Source organism: Trichoderma ghanense, assembly GCF_004382785.1.
Source record: "Trichoderma ghanense strain CCMA-1212 chromosome Unknown scaffold_22, whole genome shotgun sequence".
NCBI lineage: Eukaryota > Fungi > Ascomycota > Sordariomycetes > Hypocreales > Hypocreaceae > Trichoderma > Trichoderma ghanense.
In genome coordinates this window covers 68,262-87,012 of record NW_027395685.1, presented here as the reverse complement: position 1 = coordinate 87,012, position 18,751 = coordinate 68,262, and the positions used below count along the sequence as shown (strand labels likewise).

Below are 18,751 nucleotides of genomic sequence, written 5' to 3'. Positions count from 1 at the left end.
CTCCTAATAGTTCCTATAATACAAGTTTTTTTTTTCCTTCATTACACAGATAAGCATGCAGCGGAGAGTTCATCATCTCATCCCCCGGTTCACCGATTTCCCCATCCATTTCATTTCTTATCCGAGTCCTCAAACACATTCAAGCCCAGGCCTTCAGCATCCAGCATCAGCCTGTTCTTGGCTCCAGACTCCTGCAGCTGCTGGGCAATGAGCCTGGCGTTCTCAATCTTCTTCAGCTCCACGTAGGCCTTGCTCTTCTTGATGGCGTCGCCAATCAGCTCGGCGGATCGGGCCTCACCCTGCGCCTTGACGACCATGGCCTGCTTCTCCTGGCGGGCCTTGTCGACGATGAAGGCCGCTCGCTGGGCCTCTTGTTGGGCGACCTGCTTGGCTTCGACAGCGGCTGTGAATTCGGGCGAGAAGGCGAGGTGCTACATCATGAAGAGAAGCATTAGAATAGGCTATAGAAAGGATGGAACTGGAAAGTCGGGGCAGCTTACCGTCAGAGACACATCGTCAAGAAGAATGTTGAACCGCGCCGCTCGGCGGGACAGGTTCTCTCGTACTAGTCGAGCCACCATTTCTCGCTGTGTGATGAGCTGGCTGGCGTTGAACTGAGCGACCACGCTCTTCAGGACCTCGTTGACAATGGACGGCAGCACTCGTTCGTCGTAGTCGGTTCCGAGCGTCCTGTAGATCTGGGGCAGGGCTTCGATATTGGGTCTTGAGAGCACACGGCAGGTGATGTTGACCATCTGCAAGTCCTTGGTGCCCGTCAGCGAAGCAACGTTGCGCGGCTTTGCTCGAACATCGTAGATGACAGGCGTCTCAAACCACGGAATGTTGATGTGTGTTCCTGAAAGAAGCAAAGCCCCGTGGTCAGCCTTGTGCCGCCCATACCTTATCACAAGCAGCCCTCGGAAAGGCTTCATCTCCCACCTCTCGCTCGCTGCCCTCACTCACCTTCGCTGTAAATCTCCTTGCTCACGCCCCTCAGCCGCTGGTACTTGATCGCGCGGTGACCACCGTCCACGTTGAACAGCGAGTTGGACAGCAGCCACGCACCGCCCGCCAGCAGCATGCCTCCCACCACGGCGCCGTTGGCTCCCCGGGGCATCTGCGGCCCTCCTCGTCCGGGATACCCGCCCCGCGTCTGCATCTGGCGCAGGCGCCGCATCGCCTCCTCCTGCCAATTGTTCGGGTTCGACATTTGCCCTTTAGCTGTGCCTTGCTTTGCGCTCGGGTTTGTTCTTCGTGGCTGTCGGCCTCTGGTGCTGTCGCGGGGCATCAACTTGCCCGACGTGCTGATGCTGGTGCTTGGTGCTGGTTCGATGATGTTTGCGACTGGCCAGCTGCCTGCCTTGCCGCTCAATCTTTCTTGCATGAGCTAAGCTTGGGTGGCTCGGGTCCCAGTATTCCGGCCAATGGGATACACCAGCTCTTTCCCCGCGTTCGCCTCGGACAACTTACCCTAGAAAGCGCCTATGGGCTCGGGGGAGGGATTACGGAGCACTGACTGCAGAATTACCTTCAGATGATTGTGCAAGACATACGACTCCCACTTAATCGATGATAGGTTTAGTTAATCTTCATGTGCATCGTATTCCTTTCATTTTCATATTGTAGCTGGTTAGTTATATAATCTGGGTATATGCTATAGTATGCTCGCAGCGTCTTGCCTTCCCTCCTCAACCCCCAAGGACAACTTCCATGTCCAAACTTTGCCCTGTTGCAGGACTCTCACGCACTCTCTGCCATTCCACAAGCCACAATGTCCGTCCAGGGACTACTGAAAACCGTCCGTATCGTAACTTCAAATTCTGACATCATCCTCCAATGCCGTGTATGTTATAAGGACAACCTTGGATAGACCGACAAAGAAAATATGCGGGTAACGAGCGTCCTGGCTCGTCGAGTGTTCACACCACAGCTTGACAACGCAGCAACCCTTATGCCGCAGTCACCAGCGGCTTCCTGGCATACCCATTGAGCATCCGGAAGCCTGCTCTGCAGTTACGTCCCTCCTCCATCACAGCATGCACACCCTCCAGGCACTTGCCCGCCTCCTTGATGGCCGGGCTAGCGGTCACGGTGTCTGCGAGCCTCAGCTCACCCGAAACCTTCTCCATCTCGCATCGGAGAAGCCACCTCTCCCAGCTCCAGCCACCAGCGATGCTGCAGACGCTGGCGATGTCGTCGGTGCTCCCCATGACCATGGCGTCCATCTGGCAGACCTTGCCATCTGCTCCGGATGGGCTGTCCTTGGGAGGAGTCGGAGGCTTGACCACTGGCTTGGCTCCAACGGGGAGACATAGCCAGCCGCGGCGAACATTGCAGAAACCAGCACGAGCAAGCCGGCCCAGCCACAGCTTGGTAGGGCTGGGGTCGTAGCCGAGAGTCTTGAGAGTGAAACCAAATTCCACGCTCTTAGCGAGGCCCAAGGGTCCAGCGTTCATGATGTCCGAGTCGAGCAGGGAAAATTCAAGATATCCGCCAGGCTTCAAGACTCGCATGCACTCCTTGAGGCAGCTCTCCCACTCGTCCTCGCCGTTCTCTCCGATGAATTTGAGCAGACCGTGGAGCTCGCGGGCGGAAATCAGATCGAACTGGTTGTCTGCAAAGGGAAGCTTCGTGAGCCGGTCAACGGCCACTTGACGGTGGTTGGGCGGGCCTCGGATATTCGAGTTGGAGAGCTGGCGAACTGCCTTGGTGGTGACTGTGTAAATCTTGGTGTTGGGATAAAGGAGGGCACAGTGCCACGCCCAATCGCAGCTCGACTGACCACCAAGGTCCAAGATCCGGGCCCTGTCACGGCCAACACCATCTTTGCCGGAGCCCATTCGGGAGAGCCGGGCCAAGCGCTTGGTGACGGGTGCAGAAATGAGCTTTCCACCGTTGAGGAATTTGACGGCCGCTACATGCCAGGCAGCCATAGTCATCTGCTTCATCGCTTCGGCCTCCTTCTCCCTCTTTAGGGTCTCAGGGTCGTCAATCAGGATGTCGTCGCCGCGGACGACATTGGCACTGAGGCGCTTCTTTGCAGACTGGGGAACAACGCTGAGCTGATACTTTCCCAGCAATTGGCTGTGATGAACGGAGCGAAGCGCGACCCTCTGCGCCTGAAGGGCCTCGAAGCGGGCGAGCTGGAAAACAAACACGTCGCTGAGCTGAGTGCGGACAATGTAATCCTGAAAGGCCCTGTAGTACGCTGACTCTTTGCGGAGGAGCTTCGACGGGAGGCTCTTTGCCACCACAGTTGTCGTGATGATGTTGGAGAATCGCACTGTTTTCTTTGGCGCGACATCCTTTTGGCCTTGTTTCTGCCCTGGCGCGGACTCGACCTTGGCCACCGGTTTGGGGTGGTCCTCCTCTTCCTCATCCAAATCTTCCTCGATTGTCTCCAAAGCGCCAGTAGCCTCCACATCGTCTACGCCCTTGAGGTATGCTCGCTGTGCGACAAGCCACAGCTCAGTGCGGTCAAGGTTCGACAAGGCCTCTAGCTGTTGCTTCCGAGCATAGCTGGGGTCGTAGTCTTCGACGATTTCGGTCGGAATGACCTCGGCCTCGGGGGATGAAGGAGACTTGACAGCCTCGCTTCCTTGACCACTGGTTTGAACATGCACGATGGGCCTGGCAGTGGGCAAATCATCTTCGTCGGCCGCTTCGACTGGAACCTCTACAATGTGCTCAACAGGTGCCGACGACGTCAACCCCACGCTTCGGTAAAAGTCCTCTGCCTCATCCCGCTGAGGTACAGGAGGAATGGAGGCATTGGAGCTGGCATTGGCATTCCAAGGGCAGCGATAGAACTGCTCGGCTGTCGTAGAGGTGGGTGGAATAAGATCGATTGGCGAAATGGTTTGAGGGTGCCAGGTGTTCCTGCTTCGGGGTGACAGCCCAGAAAAGAAGCCGCCTGGGGACGGGATACTGAGCCTGGTAAGGCCAGCCAAGGATTGGCGGGCAAGGCTCGATGGAAGAGCGTTCTCCCGAGTCGTCTGAGACAAAAAGTTGGTGACAAGTCGAAGAGAGCTCTGTTGCATTTCCGGTTGCTGAGGGGGTTGCGCTTGGCTGAGTTCAACAGCCTGGTCGTCTTGGTCCTGGAAGTCCTCCTCTTCGTCCCCGCCAGACAAGGCATGCAAAGTTGCTAAAGCTCCAGGCTGCAAATGCACACCTGTCCAGGGGGCCTCCGCGGAGGACTCATCGTTGCCAATCACTGGAGTCGGAGGAGAACTCATGGTCGCGAGTTGCTCCGACGAAAGGCTTCCATCAAGAGACGGGGGAGCAGAGACAGTGGGGAGAGCCAGAGCTTGCTGCTTGCCGAAGAAATCCATCTGTGCCGGCGACATGGGGAGGTTTGCAGAAGGGGTCAGCGGAAGCGGCGAGGTAATCTTCTTGAGCCCATCGACGGCAGTCCAGGTCTCGTCGCCCTCCTCTCGTGTAGGTGGGATGACGAGAGGCGTGGGCTCTCGGATGACTGGTTCGAAGACCATGGATGTCGTTCGCGATCTCCGGACTGACGATGAACGGCGCAGTCCCCGCTGGGCTTCGTCGTCGGACACATCATAGAGATCGTACAGCTCATCGAACTCGGTGCCATCCGTGATGGAGCTGGTTCGGTTCCATGAGTTGGTGTTGGAGAACGACGCCAGTGAGCTCTCATCACCAGACATCGACGACGGCGAGGACGGGAGGATCGGAGCAGCCAGATAGTGCACTCCCCTCGGCGTGGGAAAATGGTCGCTCATCGGTGATAGCCATGCCGTGATGTTGAGATGCGACGTATCGACCCGCTTCCCCTTTGCACTAGCTTGACCATAACCATCCTCGGTTTCCTCCTCTATAATGGGATTAAGACCCCGCCTTGAGCTTCGATCCAGCGAAGGCTCTCGGGGCTGACGGTTGTTGGGGGTATATGAGGTTGGCTCAGCCATTTTTTTTTCCCTTTATAAGAAAGGGCACTATTCCAGATAGTGACCACAATATGTCCAGCAAAAGGGCAAAGAAAATCAAGGAAAAAAAAAATAAAATAAGAGAAACAACCAGATTATTAGGTATCGTAGCTCGGAAGAAAAATTAATAAAATGGTAGACTGAAAGATAGTCGACGGCCGGCGACGATATGCAAAAAGCTCAACGATGGGCTGCTTCGATCAACAAAGCGTCTATTAGTGCATATACAGACAACGCCGCAAAGAGAAGAGAATAGAAAGAAGCAAAGGCAAAGAGCGAGAGTCGCCGGCGCTGTTGGTTCGGGATGGTTGCGTCTTATTAGAGATCGAGACGGCACTCGATTGGGCGGCTAGATGCCTCTTCGGCGCGTAACATATACAGAGCCCTCGCTCGCATGACGCCGCGGTGCATCTTGGGCACAGGGTGATGTGGCGCATGGCGAAGCGACGCTGCCAGAGCGTCCAATATCGACGTGCCGCGCCGGCGCACCGGATCCTGGCATGGCCTCGTCTATTCGTCTATGGGCGGCTTGACGGGCATCACGACCCCAGACGGACGGGACTTGGGACGTCGTCCCATCAGAGGTGAGATCGAGGTCGAGTCGCTATTGGGACAAACGTCCAATCAGCTGCCGCATGTCGCTTCTAATTTTGGAAAACTGTCTGGCCCGCGACCTTGGCAATGCGATGACTGGCTGGCGGCTGCACACACACGAGAGCCGTCGTGGGGAGTCGAGCTGGAGCAGCGGCCAATGGCGATGGCCCTCGTCTGAGCTGGGCGGCTAACATGCTGGTCGTCACAAAGGATGGCAGCTGCAGCTGGGAGGGCCAAATCGTGGCACGAATGCCAGTAGACGAGACGGCTCGTTGTTGACGCGTAGAGACCCGGTCCGCAATCAAACGGTATCGACTATTGACGCAGAGTGAAGTGATCAAGGCTGTTGATCAAGGCGGCGCAGACAGACAGACAGACAGACAGAGCTGAAAGCTTTGTAGCAGCGGATGCTCACCAACTTCAGCGTGCTGACCGTCAACTGTCCAGCGCTACCGGCGCGGGTATGCACCAGGAGTTTTTCATCACCAAATAGTTGGCAGAACAGAAGAATGATGCCTTGCTGTATAGGAGCATGGCGTTTAGGCTGCGACACTTCTTCCATGTATGTGCGAGACTCCCATTGATGGAGCATTCGCGTGAATGCCTCCAGATCGGTTTGGCCTCAGGCGTCGAGCGGCCTCGCAGCGTCTCTGCAGCTGATGATTACAGGGGAGCCACAGGAGAGCTACAGGAGAGCCACAGGGGAGCTACAGGGGAGCCACAGGGGAGCCACAGGAGAGCCACAAGGGAAACCGCCCGCTGAGGCGCCATGCCAGCAGAGCGCCGAGGTACCTTGGTACATGCACGTCCATCGCCGTCCCCCAATTGACGTCGCCAGCGAAGACGAGCCCCGCCATGAACTGCTGAATTTACCCCGCCACGGCCTTTGCTTGTGACTTGAACTGGAAAAGACGAGCGACACCAAGACAGACAGAGACACAGCAACGCGTCTTTGCTCCCGTCCTGTAAGCTCTCCAACAGCCAGCGTCTGCATCTCGACAATGGCAGACTCAGAACAGCCCGAGGTTCCCGTGGAGCCCCAGGGCCGACATGTGGTTTACTGTGGAGGTACGTCAGGTTTTCCTTTTCCTTTCCCTTTGCCCCCCTTATGACTCTTGATCCCATCATTACAGGGAGTGACTTCTCGATGCTGACTTGTTCTTGGATTCCAGTGTGCACTCTGCCGCCAGAGGTACGAGCAACCGAAAATCTTGAACGATACCTTATCTCTTCCTGTCCCTCCCCGCTTGCATCCTGATGACCACGAGCTCAACGATAACCAAGTAGTACTGCGAGTATGGAGGCACCGTCAAAAAGTGCCAGGAGTGGCTAGAAAAGAACCAGCCGGCCATGTACGAGAGGATATGGTCCGCCGAGGCCCTCGAGGCGGCGGCCTCGTCCCTCTCCATCGACGCCCAGAAGCGAGCCGCAAAGGACGCGCAGAAGAAGGCCGCCAAGGCCGAGGCCGCCGAGCAGAAGCAGGCCACCAAGCTCGCCACGAGCGTCGTCACCATCAAGCGCATCGAGAGGAACAAGAAGAAGTTTGTCACGGCCGTCATTGGCCTGGAGGCGTTTGGCCTGGATCTGAAGAAGGTGCGTTTGCAGCAGCAGCAGCAGCAGCAGCAGCAGCTCCATCATCTCCATTCACCGAGGATGAAACCCGCGCTAACTGGTATCTTGTTGTCGTGGGCAGGTCGCCAAGGACTTCGGCAAGAAGTTCGCAACAGGGTCATCCGTGACGAAGCTTCCGAGCGGCGGGGAGGAGATCGTGGTTCAGGGAGACGTCAGCGACGAACTGGAAGAATTCATTCTGGAAAAGTACAAGGATGTACCAGAAGACAATATCGAGCTAGTTGACGACAAGAAGAAGAAATGATATTCTTATAAAGCAATCAGAATAAACGCCCGATTCCCGTTGGTCTCAGTCCAACAATGCCGTGGTATTATTACAATCCGAAACGCCGTTTGCCTGCCAATGCCCCAGAAGAAAAAGAAGAACCGCAATTGAACCATTTCCCACAAAACCCATGCCGTGCCCGCCGCTGAGGCTTCTGCCACAGGAATTGCGATGAGTAAACACTCGGAATGTCATGTCTTGGTCCGAGCCCGCAATTCCATCGCTCATCCCCTCTTTCTCAAGGTCCTCCTGGTAGTAGTGGTCGACACGGCGGATGCTGCCTTCGCCGTCGACTTCACTACACCCGACGGAATGGGCTTCCTCGGACTGCTCATCACGGGCTTTTTAGTGATGGCGCCGCTGCCCTTGCCCGCAGTCTTCCGGGGCATTGCATTTGCGCTTGCGTCGCTCGATTCGCCAGTTTCACTAGCTCTGCGCGTTGTTCGAGTCGCAGCTGGCTTTCCCCGGGGGCCCTTTGGCGCAGTTGCTGCGGTGCGCTTTGTTCGCGCTGCCGCTGCTCCGCCAGAGCTGGAGCTTGAGTTGGATGTTGTCGTGACTTTTCTGACTCCTCTGGTCCGCGTCTCTGCCGCCTTATCCGAAAGACTTGAGGCAGTTGCGGGTCGAGAGATGGCAGTCTTCAAAGGAGAGCTGGACTTGTACAGATAGGACTTGGTGGGGGATGTTGCGCGGTTGAGGTTCGTCAAACGAGAGTTGGACGAGGTGGGCGACAGAACCAGCGCTGGGCGAACTTGCCCGGCATCCGCGCCACCACGAGCTCTCTTGCTAGGACGCTCGCCCTTTTGAAGCTCATTCTCCTTGTCCATGTTGATCTCATTGCTAGCATTGCGGTTAGTCCAGAAAGAAGAGGAAGAGAAACACAAAAGTACAGCGTGTTTAGACGCAATTCACCTCAACCGCTTCTGGGCGCGTCCAACCTGCGGCGCGCGAGTGGTTTGGTGGATAGGCTTCTGAGGACTGGGGAGCAACGGCAGATCCTTGACAGGTTGCGGTAGCGGGCGACTGGGCGCCCGTTGCACCTGCTCTGCATATTTGAGGAGCAGATCGCCCATGGTGGCCTTCCTGAGCGCAGTTGGTATTCGGTTGAGACGGATCTCGATGCGCGACCTGAGGCCCTGCGCCTGGAGATGGTATTGGGCGCGTAATCTGCGAGCTCGCTCGGTGACTAGGAGAGGGCAGGAAGACGAAAGATTAGCGTGATTTCAAGCCATGCCGAGGGCGAAACCGCGTACTCTCTAGCCGCAGATTCTCGATCAACGCTTGCTTCTGCTGCAGCGTGATTCCCGTCGGCTTCTTCTCGATGGGGCTTCGCTTTGGTGTGGAAGGGGCGTCGCTGCCGCTGGATGTCGCGCGTTTCTGCAGCGAAGAGGAAGAGCCCGATTCCTCCGAGGCCTGCTTCCGCGGTCGTGTCGGGGCCATGGTGTGTGGTCGTTTGTGGTTCGCACTTCTTTGGTAGTGCTCGTGGTTGACGAGAGAGCGAGAGAGAGACAGGAAATCGCAGTGCGAGTGAGGGAGTGCGAGTGCGTGCCCCGGGTTGCGCCAGAGTGAAACAAATGACTTGAAAGTAAACAAACCATAATGGTTGAGCGACCTACCGGTTACATAAGCAGTTCCACCTGGCCCACCAACATGCGAGTTAGGAGTGTTGTAGCAGTACTTTACAGGCATCAAATTTTGCACTATCATTTTCCACTGCCTAAGTACAGCTACCGTGCTCCCTAGCGCTCCTGCATGCACCGATCTGGAACTTACCAGGCTGAACCGCCTTACGACACTCGGAGCTCCAACAACCGAATCGTCGAAGACAACCTTGAAGCTACCACCAACTCATCCTAACCTCCTCTTGGCTTCCGACTTGCAACACCATCCCCCAAACAGCAGCCTGAGACTCTGTGCCTTTGTCACATTCAGAAGAAGTCGCCCAACATCACGAACTAGTGGCCCCGTGCCCTCACCAGCAGCTACAATGGTTCTCGAGGCTGTCATGATCGTTGTGGACAACAGCGAAAGCAGCCGAAATGGAGACTATCAGCCGACCCGATTCGACTCACAAGTTGACGCCGTAAACGTGCTGTTCCAGACCATCACCTCGGGCAATCCGGAGTCATCCGTCGGCCTGATGAGCATGGGTGGAAAGGGCCCGGAAGTGCTCGTCACTCTCACTACAGAACAGGGCAAGATCCTGGAAGGTCTGCATAGGACGAAGAAGAAGATTGGCGGATCATCTCACCTCAAGACTGGTATCCAAATCGCAGCGGTACGGCATTCTTCCCTTTGTGGCGTGCTACGGACGATGTCTGGGTGCTAACCTGTTCGTGTTTCTAGCTCGCCCTCAAGCACCGACAGAACCGATCCCAGCGCCAACGAATAATAGCATTTGTCTGCTCCCCCGTCGAGGAATCAGAGAAGGAGCTGGTGCAGCTGGCCAAGAAGATGAAGAAGGGCAACATCTCCATCGACTTCGTCCTGTTCGGCGAGCTCGACGACGACACCACGCAGAAGAAGCTGCAGGCATTCAACGAGGCCGTCAAGGGCAACGAGGGCTCACACTTGGTCGTCATCCCACCCAGCAGCAAGCTCTTGAGTGACCAGCTCATCTCGACACCCATTATGCTGGGCGAAGGGGCTGGAGCGGGCGGCGGCGGCTCTGGCGCTAATGATGAGTTTGAGTTTGGATTCGATCCGGCGCTTGAGCCCGAGCTGGCCCTTGCTCTGCGCATGAGTATGGAGGAGGAGAAGGCCAGGCAAGAGCGGGTAGCAAAAGAACAAGAAGAGGAGGCGAAGAAGGCGTCTTTGGAGAGCGTCAAGGAAGAGAATGAGGGCAGTGGAAGCGGCAGCGGAGGCGGTGCGGACAAGGACAAGGACAAGGACAGCGGGGACAAGATGGATACCTCCTGAGGGGCATCGCATTCCTGGTGCCTTGATGGAACGTGTATACTCAATATCCCGATCCAGTGGAAGCTCTTAGAGGAGAACGCTAGACACGATAATCACGATTAATTGAGGGCTTGATATTTGAGTCTTAAGTTTGATGGTTCCGAAATCCTTCCCAGCCGCTCCCTCCTCACCGGTTGTTAATCTCTCTGATGTATGACAACAACTTGCGGTCAAAAATGTCGCATCGGATGGGCATTTCCAATGAGTAAAAGGGGTTCTTCATAACGTAGTCGGCGTACAAGTCGTATATCCTTTTGATGGTGACGTCCACATTGGTCTGCGTCGTCTCGGTGAAGAGCAGGAACTTGGTGCCGGTCAACGTGTTGAAGCACTGCATGCGAAAGTTCTCCGTCTCGAGGACCTCGAGCCCTGACGAAGGCTCAGGGCGGTTCGGCGGCTCATTTGTGCCAGGCGTAGGGGGCTGAGCCACCGGCTTGACGGGGTTCAGCCGCGCGGTGATGGCATGGACTCTAGGGGGGGGGATCACAAGGTTGAATAAGCATATGCGGTTTGGTGGTGTTTTTCTTTTCAAGCGTTGGCATCTTACCCGTGGAAGGTTCCGGCTAGTACGAGATAGTCGTTTGTGCTGATTTTGTTGAGGCCGCCTTCGTGGAATGTCTTGTTGTATATCAGACCGCCGGCCTTGTTGATGATGATGAGAGAGAAGACGGTCCTTGCATCGGAGACGAGTCAGCTTACTCGTGGAAAAGGAGGACTAGGACGCATACATATTGTAAGGTAAGGATGGATGTGAGCGGATGCGGGATGTTGCAGTCTTCTATAAGGCCCTTGCAGGCTCATGAACCCATGAAGGCGAGACCATGAATCTAATAGCCATGAGTGAGTTTGGGGCGCTCGTGTCTGAACAGGCAGGGGGGGCATCTCCCCTTTCCCGGGGGGCACAGATATCACATACATTGTCTCCGCCTGTGAGCTCGTCTGTATGATATCACTCTTATCGTGAATCTTTGAGAATCGGATCCTCCTTTGTGCGTTGTTGCTTGCGAAAAGGAAAGGTCCCTTTGAAGCCACCTTCATGCGATGGCGATGCTTTGGTGGGAGGATGGCGGCGCAGGTAACTGAACGGAACCGTCGCTGCTTTAAGATTGGAGCCGGCCCGTGTTGTCTCGTCTTCTAAGAAAGCGTCCAGAGCCAAACCAACAATTGCTGGTAGAATAGGTTGACCATGCGCTTGATATCAAACAGACACGAACTTCAGCAGAACTACAACTTATCGTAGTTTTCGTCATGAATCTCGCCGTCTCTGTGCAGCCGCAGTTCAGAGCATCTCCAAGGTGTACCTAGTGCGAGAGTGAGTGAGTGAGCGATATAGCGGCGATAAAGCTAGTCCCATTACGGCACTCCCAGGACGCGCCTTAGAGCAACGCCACTGAACCGCATCTGCCGCCTGCTAGTAGGGACCGAGCAGCTTAGAAAGCCGCCAGAACTTTGCGAGAGCCTCGCTCGTCCCATTGAACCTTTGCCTTATCCAAAGCTACACCTCGCCTTGCCTTTCGTTCCGGGCACTGCCCAATCTTTTCGAACTGACATTCGGCGACCCGACTTGCGCCTCCCTCTATCGTGCCCGTCGCTTTCTGCATTTCACAGTTCACAGGTCAGAGAGAAGAGAGAGCCAGAGGAGACAGCCGTCAAAGAAGAAGCAATGTCTCATCGCACGTCACGCCCCAAGCCTCCTCCGCCAGGCAACGAAGAAGCCGGCGCGGTTCTCAACCTGGGCGAGTTCCAGGACGTCGACACCCTCACGCTTTCCGAAGCCGCCCTCGTGCTCAATGCGCTGGTCGCCAAGCGCCGAAACGATCGCAAGAACGTCAACGAGACGGAGTATGTCGTACCCTTCTGGGACATTGAGGAGAGAGGGAGCTGAGGGATAGGAGGAGGAGAGAAAAAAACAAGATGCGCTTCTGGTTCTTGTCGGATGGCTGGCTAACCGGGGACTTTTCACCTCTCTTCTAGAATGCTGAACCAGACGCTCAACTACCTGGATCACTTTGCGCGCTTCACGCAAAAGGAGAACGTCGAGGCTGTCGAGCGTTTGCTGAGCGCGCACAAGAACCTGGCAAAGTTTGAGAGGGCACAGCTCGGTAATTCGCCTCCCTTCCAGAACAGAGAGAAAAAGAGAGAGAGAGAAAGGAGACAAAGGAAACACACAGCGAAGATAAGGAGAGAGGGCGGAATCGCTAACAGACTGGTTATTACCCTCCAGGATCACTCTGCTGCGAAAACGCCGACGAAGCCAAGACGCTCATTCCGTCCTTGGCGGACAAGATCTCGGACGAGGATCTGCAAGACCTGCTGGACGAGATTTCGAAGCTCCAGAACCGATGACGTTGATGAGGATGAACGACGGCGGCGACAACGACGACGACGGTGCGAGGTTTCTTTTTCCCGTTTGTTTGTCTTTTCGAGATATATGGCCCTGTCACGAATTGTTGATATGCTACTGCGCGAGGGAAACACTAGACTGCTGCTGATATACGGGATACGCGAGAAACGGATGGGGATACAGGCGGCATCAGGGCTGCAAAGGTGTTTGCATCGTCTTTCCCTGCCCTAATATGTTTTTGTTCCTTTTAAAATCCTTCAACCCCCTTCAACGCTTTTTCCACCTTACTACCTTTTGTTTCTGGGGCGCTTGGGAGAAGGGACATGTAATACGTTTTACTTTCTTTTTTTCTTTTCTTCTTGCATGCGGACATTGTAAAAAGTAAGGGTAGGGCAGTCTAAATACCCCCTGATAATCTGTGGAAAACGAAAAGAAAAAAAAAGAGAATCGATTACTATACTGTGGTGTCGACTAAACCTCTGTGCCGCCACAACCTGGAGAGCTGGGTTTGAAAACGAGAGAGTCACTACCCATTATTTGGACATCCATATGTATCACTCATTCCCCCCTTCGCATTTTTGTTTCGTTGCCCCTTATTTGCCGGGAGCACAGCTGGTGCCAACACCAAAAGCAGACGTTCGAATCTGCAGTACGAGATGTCGACACCTGTTTCAAGAGCAGCACACATCGTGTGCCCTTCCCTTTCCTTTTCTTCTCTCTCTCTCTCTCTCTCTCTCTCTCGCCTTTTTCTTCTTAATTTTCTCTCTCGTTTCTTCAGCTTCCTTCTGGGAGGAATTGCCGCCTCCAGTGGAGGCTCTCTATAACTCTCTTCTCATTCCTTGTCTATGCCTTATCCCAAGTTCTTGTACTGACCCCAGTGGTTGACGTACACGGGCTTGCCATCATCTGCAGGCCCCGACGTGAGGTTAGCACGTGGGTCCGCGGCGGTGACCTCCTGGACAGGCTCAAGGCGAGTTCCCTTGTGGGTGCTCCGGCCCGGACCCGGACTCGAGGCGCTCACAGCAGGCAGCTCGACCGGGGCGGCGCTGGTTCCGTCCATTTCGAAGGTGCCGCTGGGTGGCCGATAGGGGTCATCGGGTTGATCAGCTCGACCTTTGTAAGGGTCTTGTTAGCGAGGGAAACACACAAAGACGCGAGAGAGAGAGAGAGGAAGAGAGAGAAGACGCAAGAGACAAAGAGGGGAGATGAGACTTACCTCCAAAGGGGGCAAAGGGGTCGCTGCTTGCCTGGGTGCCGGTGGTATGAGCTGAGACGGGCTGGGGGAAGTGCTTGTCCTCGACGACTTCGTCTCGGCCGGTGTCCTGCTGGATGACGGAGGCGGTCTCGGATCCGGGCTGCTGCTTCTTGCGGCGGCGCAGGAGAGCGAATGCCAGGACGACGAGGACGGCGATGGCTACGGCGCCGCCAATAGCGATGCCGACGATGACCCCTGTCGATAGGGGGCTTGCTGCTGAAGACTGGGAAGGGCTTGTTGTGGTTTGAGCGTCGGTGGATGAGGGTGCGGGGGTGATCTCGGACGTTGCTGTGGGTGTTCCCGTGAGCGGCACGTCTGTTGTCGATGGAGAGGTGACGAACGTGTCCGAGGTGGTGGTTGTTGGCCTGCCTGTGGTGATGGTTGTGTGCCTTGTGATTGTGACGATGGAGTTGTTGGGGATGGTGTGTGTGATGCCCGAGTCCGTCATGGTCGCGGACTCCTTGGAGGTCGGCGTTGGCCGTGACGGAGTCGATTCCTCCTCCCTCTGCCGGCTCTGGCCATCGTTAGTCGGCGTGGGCGTTGCCTTGTCTGGTTCCGAGCTCGTCTTTGAAGGGACTTTCCAGAGTATTCCGTCTGGGCATGAGCTCAGGGCACACGGATCCGTGGAGCAACATCCTCTAAATCGGTTGGCAACACAGGAGTAGAACGTGGTGCCCGGCAAGCAGTCGGTGTCGTCACGGACGAGAACGGCCAGCGGGTTGGGAGACATGATGGAGGGTTTGAGAGGCGACGGGCGAAAGGTGGTGGGCTTGCCCTGTCTCTCTTCTTTTCTTTTCCCCCTCCCCTCGAAGAGAGAGAGAGAGAGAGAACAAAGAGGAAACTCGGTGAAACTCCTTCTCCTCTTTTTTTTTTTTTTTTTTTTCTTTTTCTTTGGTTTTTAATGATCAGGCTCGTTTAAACCAGCCGTGACTGGGGCTGGTGGGCGAATCAAGTCGGCCTGCAGGCCAGCTGGTGGCAGCTGGTCGAGGACTGGGGCTGTCAGTCCCTGAGAGGCTCTGGCAAACGAGGCCTTGGAGTCTGTCTGAGGCCCAAAAGGCTGAGGGTTAGAGCTTGCCGCCCCCCTTGTGCTGTGTGAAACAGCGGGCAAACGATGCTCAGCAACAAAGAAGGAGGAGAGAATGAAAGAGAGAGGAGGGGAGAAGAGGAAAGGAAAAGGATGCGGTGATGCAGTGATGCGGTGATGCAGAGCCGGGCAAGGTGTCGAGGCAACGTAGCGGTTGGGTGCTGGAATGCTTTACTTCGGCTGCATGTGGTCAATGCAGCTGTGCAGAGACGGTGGAGGGCATCGGAGCGGGATTGTTTGGAGATGATGGCAAACTGGGTATGAGAGAGCAATAAGAAGAAGAAGAAGAAGAAGAAGAAGAAGAAGAAGAAGAAGAAGAAGAAGAAGAAGAAGAAGAAGAAGAAGAAGAAGAAGAAGAAGAAGAAGAAGGTCTGATTTGGCGTCGAGACCGAGGTACAAACACGAGAGCAAACGAAACAAAAAAATAAATAAAGAATACAATGGCAGAATACAAAACGTAATCAAGTATCAAAGCGCCGCAGTCTTTCTCTCTTTCGTGCTTCCGTCCAATCCAGATAAACTTCTTTTCGTGACTCGCTCAGAACCTTTCCTTGTCGCTGAATTGCGCTGGGCATTTCATGTTTGGTCAAGGCGTGTCATGTCAGGGGCTCAACATTGAGCTGCCTCGTCTTCTTGGTGTCCCTGCCCTCCTGTGCTACAGCTTAGCTGTCCATGTACGATATCTCTCCTTCATTGCTGCCTGGCTCTATATACCTTAAGAAAACCCCGACTCCTCCCGCATCAAAGCATTGCAACCCCAGCCAGCAAACGGCCAGATGCATCTCTAGGAAACCCGCCCCGAAGGACAGCAAACTCAGCAACTCGGGCCATGCTGCGATCCCTTCCTCTGGCTTCAATGACCAACACAACGCACCCGTTCAGACTCACTTTGCGTAACCCTCGCCCGTAGGTGCCCAAATAGTATGGCAGAATGGGTTTCTTATTAGTCGCTCTTTGACACACCCATCTCAAACTCGTCAGGGGGGCGGCGGCGGCCGGAGGCTCTTCGTCACGACACAAACATTTTCGGTTCCTCGCAGGTTTTAGGGGAGGCAAACCAGCCGAAAGCATCTCCACACCTCGTCCGCCCTGCCTTTTTGTTTCGTGCGACGCAGTGTCTTTTGTTGATAGCCGTTTACCCCTACCGGATACCTTTTTCATAATGGTTGCTTGGAAGGTCTCGAGTTGGGCTCCATGACCGAGTTTGGAAAATCATTATATTATGCTACTGCAATGGAAAAGAAAAGTCAACAGAGCTGAAAGGGAGATGTGTCTCTCACTACTTGCTCCGCTAGGGGATATGAAATAAAGAGATGACCCATCATATGCAAACATGCAAAAAAAACCCACCCGTGCCGCTTCATAGCTTTTCGAGCAGCAGCTTGCTACCCTTGTTACCCACAGGCGCCTCCGTCTTCTTGCCCTTCTTGCCAGTCTCCTCACCCTCGCCAGCCTCCTTGGCAGCCTTCTGCTCGGCCGTGGGCTCGGTGGCCGCCTTTTCCAGCTGCTTCTTGTTCTTCTTCAACGTCTTCTTCAGCTCTTCCGCACTGGTAAACTCTTCGCTCTCGAGGAGGGCTACAACAACAAAGGAGCTCGGTCCGGTAGCCCAGTCCATGATGTTCTTCTTGATGACAGGGTACAGAATGTTGGAGAAGCCCAGCGGCGGGTCAACCAGCTTCACTTTACCGGTCGCCCTGTCGAAACGGCCACCTTGTATGAGAGACTTGAGCATGCGGCCTCCGAACGGCGTGTTGGCAATGTGCACCCGAGTGGCAATCTCGTCTTCTGCCGGCTCCTGCTTCGGATCTCCGCTAACAGACTGGGCAAGGGCCTCGAGCGCCTTTTGCTTGTCTCCGATGCCAGAAAGGAGGACTTCGGCGACGAATTGACAACCGAACGGCGTGGCTGTGAAATCGGAAGGCGACGTCGCAATCGCTGCGATCAATGATGGAGATAGCGCTGCCGCAAGCTCCTTGCGTCGAACGTCCTCCTCCTTCTTGCTTGTCGTTTTGCGGATCTCGTGAACCTCCTTCAGCACCTCCAAGTCGTAAGCGTGGCTTGCCGGAAACAGTGACCTGGCCAATCCTTCAAAGAGGTATAAGAGAGTGATTCGGGCATTGGCGTTGTTGGCAGCCGCAACAACGTTCTGTGCAATCTCCTCCTCCTTCTCGCCCACCAGCTCGGGGAAGATGGCTTTCGACGTCAGCTTCGTGTCGTCGATGACATCGTAGGCGGTCAGGAGCACAAGGTGGCCGTATTGATCTCCAGACATGAGCGTAAAGGTGTCCTTGTACGCTTTCAGCAGCACCTTTCGATCCTTGGCCGTACCGTATGCCAGGAGCAGACAGACGAGCTTTGCGCCCGAGCGCGTGAATGCCAGGTTCTTGAGCAAATCGCCCGTCTCGTCGCCCTTGATCAACTCCATAAACTCGGTGAACTCCTCGGATCCGGGCTGCGTATTTGTGTAGTACTGGAGCATTGCGTCGTGCAGCATGGTGAAGCCAGTCATTCGCTTCTGGACGAGCGAGTTGATGAGGTCCAGCAGACTCTTCATGATCGGTCCTCGCTTGTTCGGTTCATCTTCGAGGATCTGCTTCAAATCGGCTGTCGCCTTGACGTCCTTGGTCAGCTCCTTGATGGTAAACTCAGGGCCGTACCATTCTCGCAGCAGGAGAGCCTTTTGCTCCTTCGTCGCGACCGTTCGGTAGATATCGTCCAAGATCCACGAGGCCTCGGAGTGGTTGATGAGCTTTCGAACTTTGCCGTAGAAGTTGGGTATAATGATGTCGCGGATCTCGTCATCGTTGTTGACGAGAAGCTTTCCGATGAGGAACTTGGCGTAGCGGCCCTCGGCAAGCTGGGCATAGGTTCCCTGGAGCTCTGTGGCAATCTGTTTCCGCTGCTCCGGAGTAGAATATTTGATTGCGGTCTGGACGGCTCGGACCGCGTCGTGCTTGAGAACGAAGTCGCGGATGCGGCCAGTGATGATGCCGTACAGTTCCGCAACCAGCTGCTGTCGCTCCTCCTTGGGAACATGGGACTTGAGGCGCAGTCGTTCCCAGATCTTCTTTGTCCGCTGGACTTCATCGGCTAACGGCTTGGCAGCCTTTCGCTCCAGGGCCAGTTGCTTCTGCTTCGCATGCGACTCTCGAGAGGTTTGCTCTACTAATTTATGAGTATCAAGTCAGACATAGACCCGGGGGGGCGGTTGAATTCCATACCTGATCCTGATGGCTTTCCATTTGAGTTGCCCTCCAGCCGAGGCTTCTTGCTCTTGAAGTCGCCTTTTTCTTTGCCGTCGGAAGAGTTTTTTCGTTTGCTATTGAAGGTAGAGTCTTTGGTAGCCATCTTGAATTGAATGGATTGCCGCTTCGGAGCAAGGCAATTAATATTCGTTCTTTGGAGACAGCCAGTAGACTCGAGATCTGGATATCTGATAGACTATCAATGGGTCGTCGAATAATTTTTTTTTTTTTTTTAGGAATACTGCCGGGCGGTGACTATGAAGCGCACCAAAATTGTCTTATCTTATCTCTAAGCGCCTCCATCTGGGAAACCACAGGGATCCACTACGCCATCCCTGCTACAATCTCGAGATGCTCAAAGGTTGGTACATATTGAGCTGCGAATAGGTAAACTTAACCTCTGTATTTACTAGTGTATAATATCAATA

General features: G+C 54.9%; 9 protein-coding genes across 9 annotated transcripts; 3 read left to right on the top strand and 6 right to left on the bottom strand.

Moving 5' to 3' along the window:
- Window positions 1-110: 110 nt before the first annotated feature.
- Window positions 111-4,941, bottom strand: CCMA1212_010124 (Prohibitin-2; the record flags this gene model as incomplete). The annotated part of the gene is made up of 4 exons (XM_073707178.1): window positions 1,965-4,941; window positions 964-1,387; window positions 501-856; window positions 111-431 (listed from the first exon to the last, which is right to left on the bottom strand). Exons 1-4 carry the CDS (start codon window positions 4,929-4,931, stop codon window positions 111-113), a joined length of 4,068 nt encoding a protein of 1,355 aa, XP_073554292.1. The 5' UTR covers window positions 4,932-4,941.
- Window positions 4,942-5,298: 357 nt separating this feature from the next.
- CCMA1212_010123 (uncharacterized protein) lies at window positions 5,299-6,105 on the bottom strand (the record flags this gene model as incomplete). The annotated part of the gene is made up of 3 exons (XM_073707177.1): window positions 5,299-5,553; window positions 5,661-5,858; window positions 5,959-6,105. 3 exons carry the CDS (start codon window positions 6,103-6,105, stop codon window positions 5,299-5,301), a joined length of 600 nt encoding a protein of 199 aa, XP_073554319.1.
- Window positions 6,106-6,544: 439 nt separating this feature from the next.
- CCMA1212_010122 (Translation machinery-associated protein 22) lies at window positions 6,545-7,419 on the top strand (the record flags this gene model as incomplete). The annotated part of the gene is made up of 4 exons (XM_073707176.1): window positions 6,545-6,611; window positions 6,716-6,735; window positions 6,831-7,136; window positions 7,237-7,419. The coding sequence occupies 4 exons, from the start codon at window positions 6,545-6,547 to the stop codon at window positions 7,417-7,419; spliced, it is 576 nt and encodes a 191-aa protein (XP_073554294.1).
- A 245-nt stretch (window positions 7,420-7,664) lies between these two features.
- On the bottom strand, window positions 7,665-8,877 carry CCMA1212_010121 (uncharacterized protein; the record flags this gene model as incomplete). Its single annotated transcript, XM_073707175.1, has 3 exons — window positions 7,665-8,277; window positions 8,350-8,623; window positions 8,691-8,877. The coding sequence occupies 3 exons, from the start codon at window positions 8,875-8,877 to the stop codon at window positions 7,665-7,667; spliced, it is 1,074 nt and encodes a 357-aa protein (XP_073554296.1).
- A 547-nt stretch (window positions 8,878-9,424) lies between these two features.
- CCMA1212_010120 (26S proteasome regulatory subunit rpn10) lies at window positions 9,425-10,356 on the top strand (the record flags this gene model as incomplete). The annotated part of the gene is made up of 2 exons (XM_073707174.1): window positions 9,425-9,715; window positions 9,784-10,356. 2 exons carry the CDS (start codon window positions 9,425-9,427, stop codon window positions 10,354-10,356), a joined length of 864 nt encoding a protein of 287 aa, XP_073554295.1.
- Window positions 10,357-10,522: 166 nt separating this feature from the next.
- CCMA1212_010119 (Transport protein particle subunit trs23) lies at window positions 10,523-11,067 on the bottom strand (the record flags this gene model as incomplete). Its single annotated transcript, XM_073707173.1, has 2 exons — window positions 10,523-10,865; window positions 10,943-11,067. Coding segments are annotated over 2 exons (468 nt in total), but the record flags the coding sequence as incomplete, so codon positions are not given.
- Window positions 11,068-12,058: 991 nt separating this feature from the next.
- Window positions 12,059-12,741, top strand: CCMA1212_010118 (DNA-directed RNA polymerase II subunit rpb4; the record flags this gene model as incomplete). The annotated part of the gene is made up of 3 exons (XM_073707172.1): window positions 12,059-12,237; window positions 12,370-12,497; window positions 12,620-12,741. The coding sequence occupies 3 exons, from the start codon at window positions 12,059-12,061 to the stop codon at window positions 12,739-12,741; spliced, it is 429 nt and encodes a 142-aa protein (XP_073554334.1).
- An 848-nt stretch (window positions 12,742-13,589) lies between these two features.
- Window positions 13,590-14,724, bottom strand: CCMA1212_010117 (uncharacterized protein; the record flags this gene model as incomplete). The annotated part of the gene is made up of 2 exons (XM_073707171.1): window positions 13,590-13,852; window positions 13,956-14,724. The coding sequence occupies 2 exons, from the start codon at window positions 14,722-14,724 to the stop codon at window positions 13,590-13,592; spliced, it is 1,032 nt and encodes a 343-aa protein (XP_073554326.1).
- A 1,714-nt stretch (window positions 14,725-16,438) lies between these two features.
- Window positions 16,439-18,426, bottom strand: CCMA1212_010116 (Pumilio-like protein; the record flags this gene model as incomplete). The annotated part of the gene is made up of 2 exons (XM_073707170.1): window positions 16,439-18,240; window positions 18,300-18,426. The coding sequence occupies 2 exons, from the start codon at window positions 18,424-18,426 to the stop codon at window positions 16,439-16,441; spliced, it is 1,929 nt and encodes a 642-aa protein (XP_073554327.1).
- Between the last annotated feature and the right edge of the window lie 325 nt (window positions 18,427-18,751).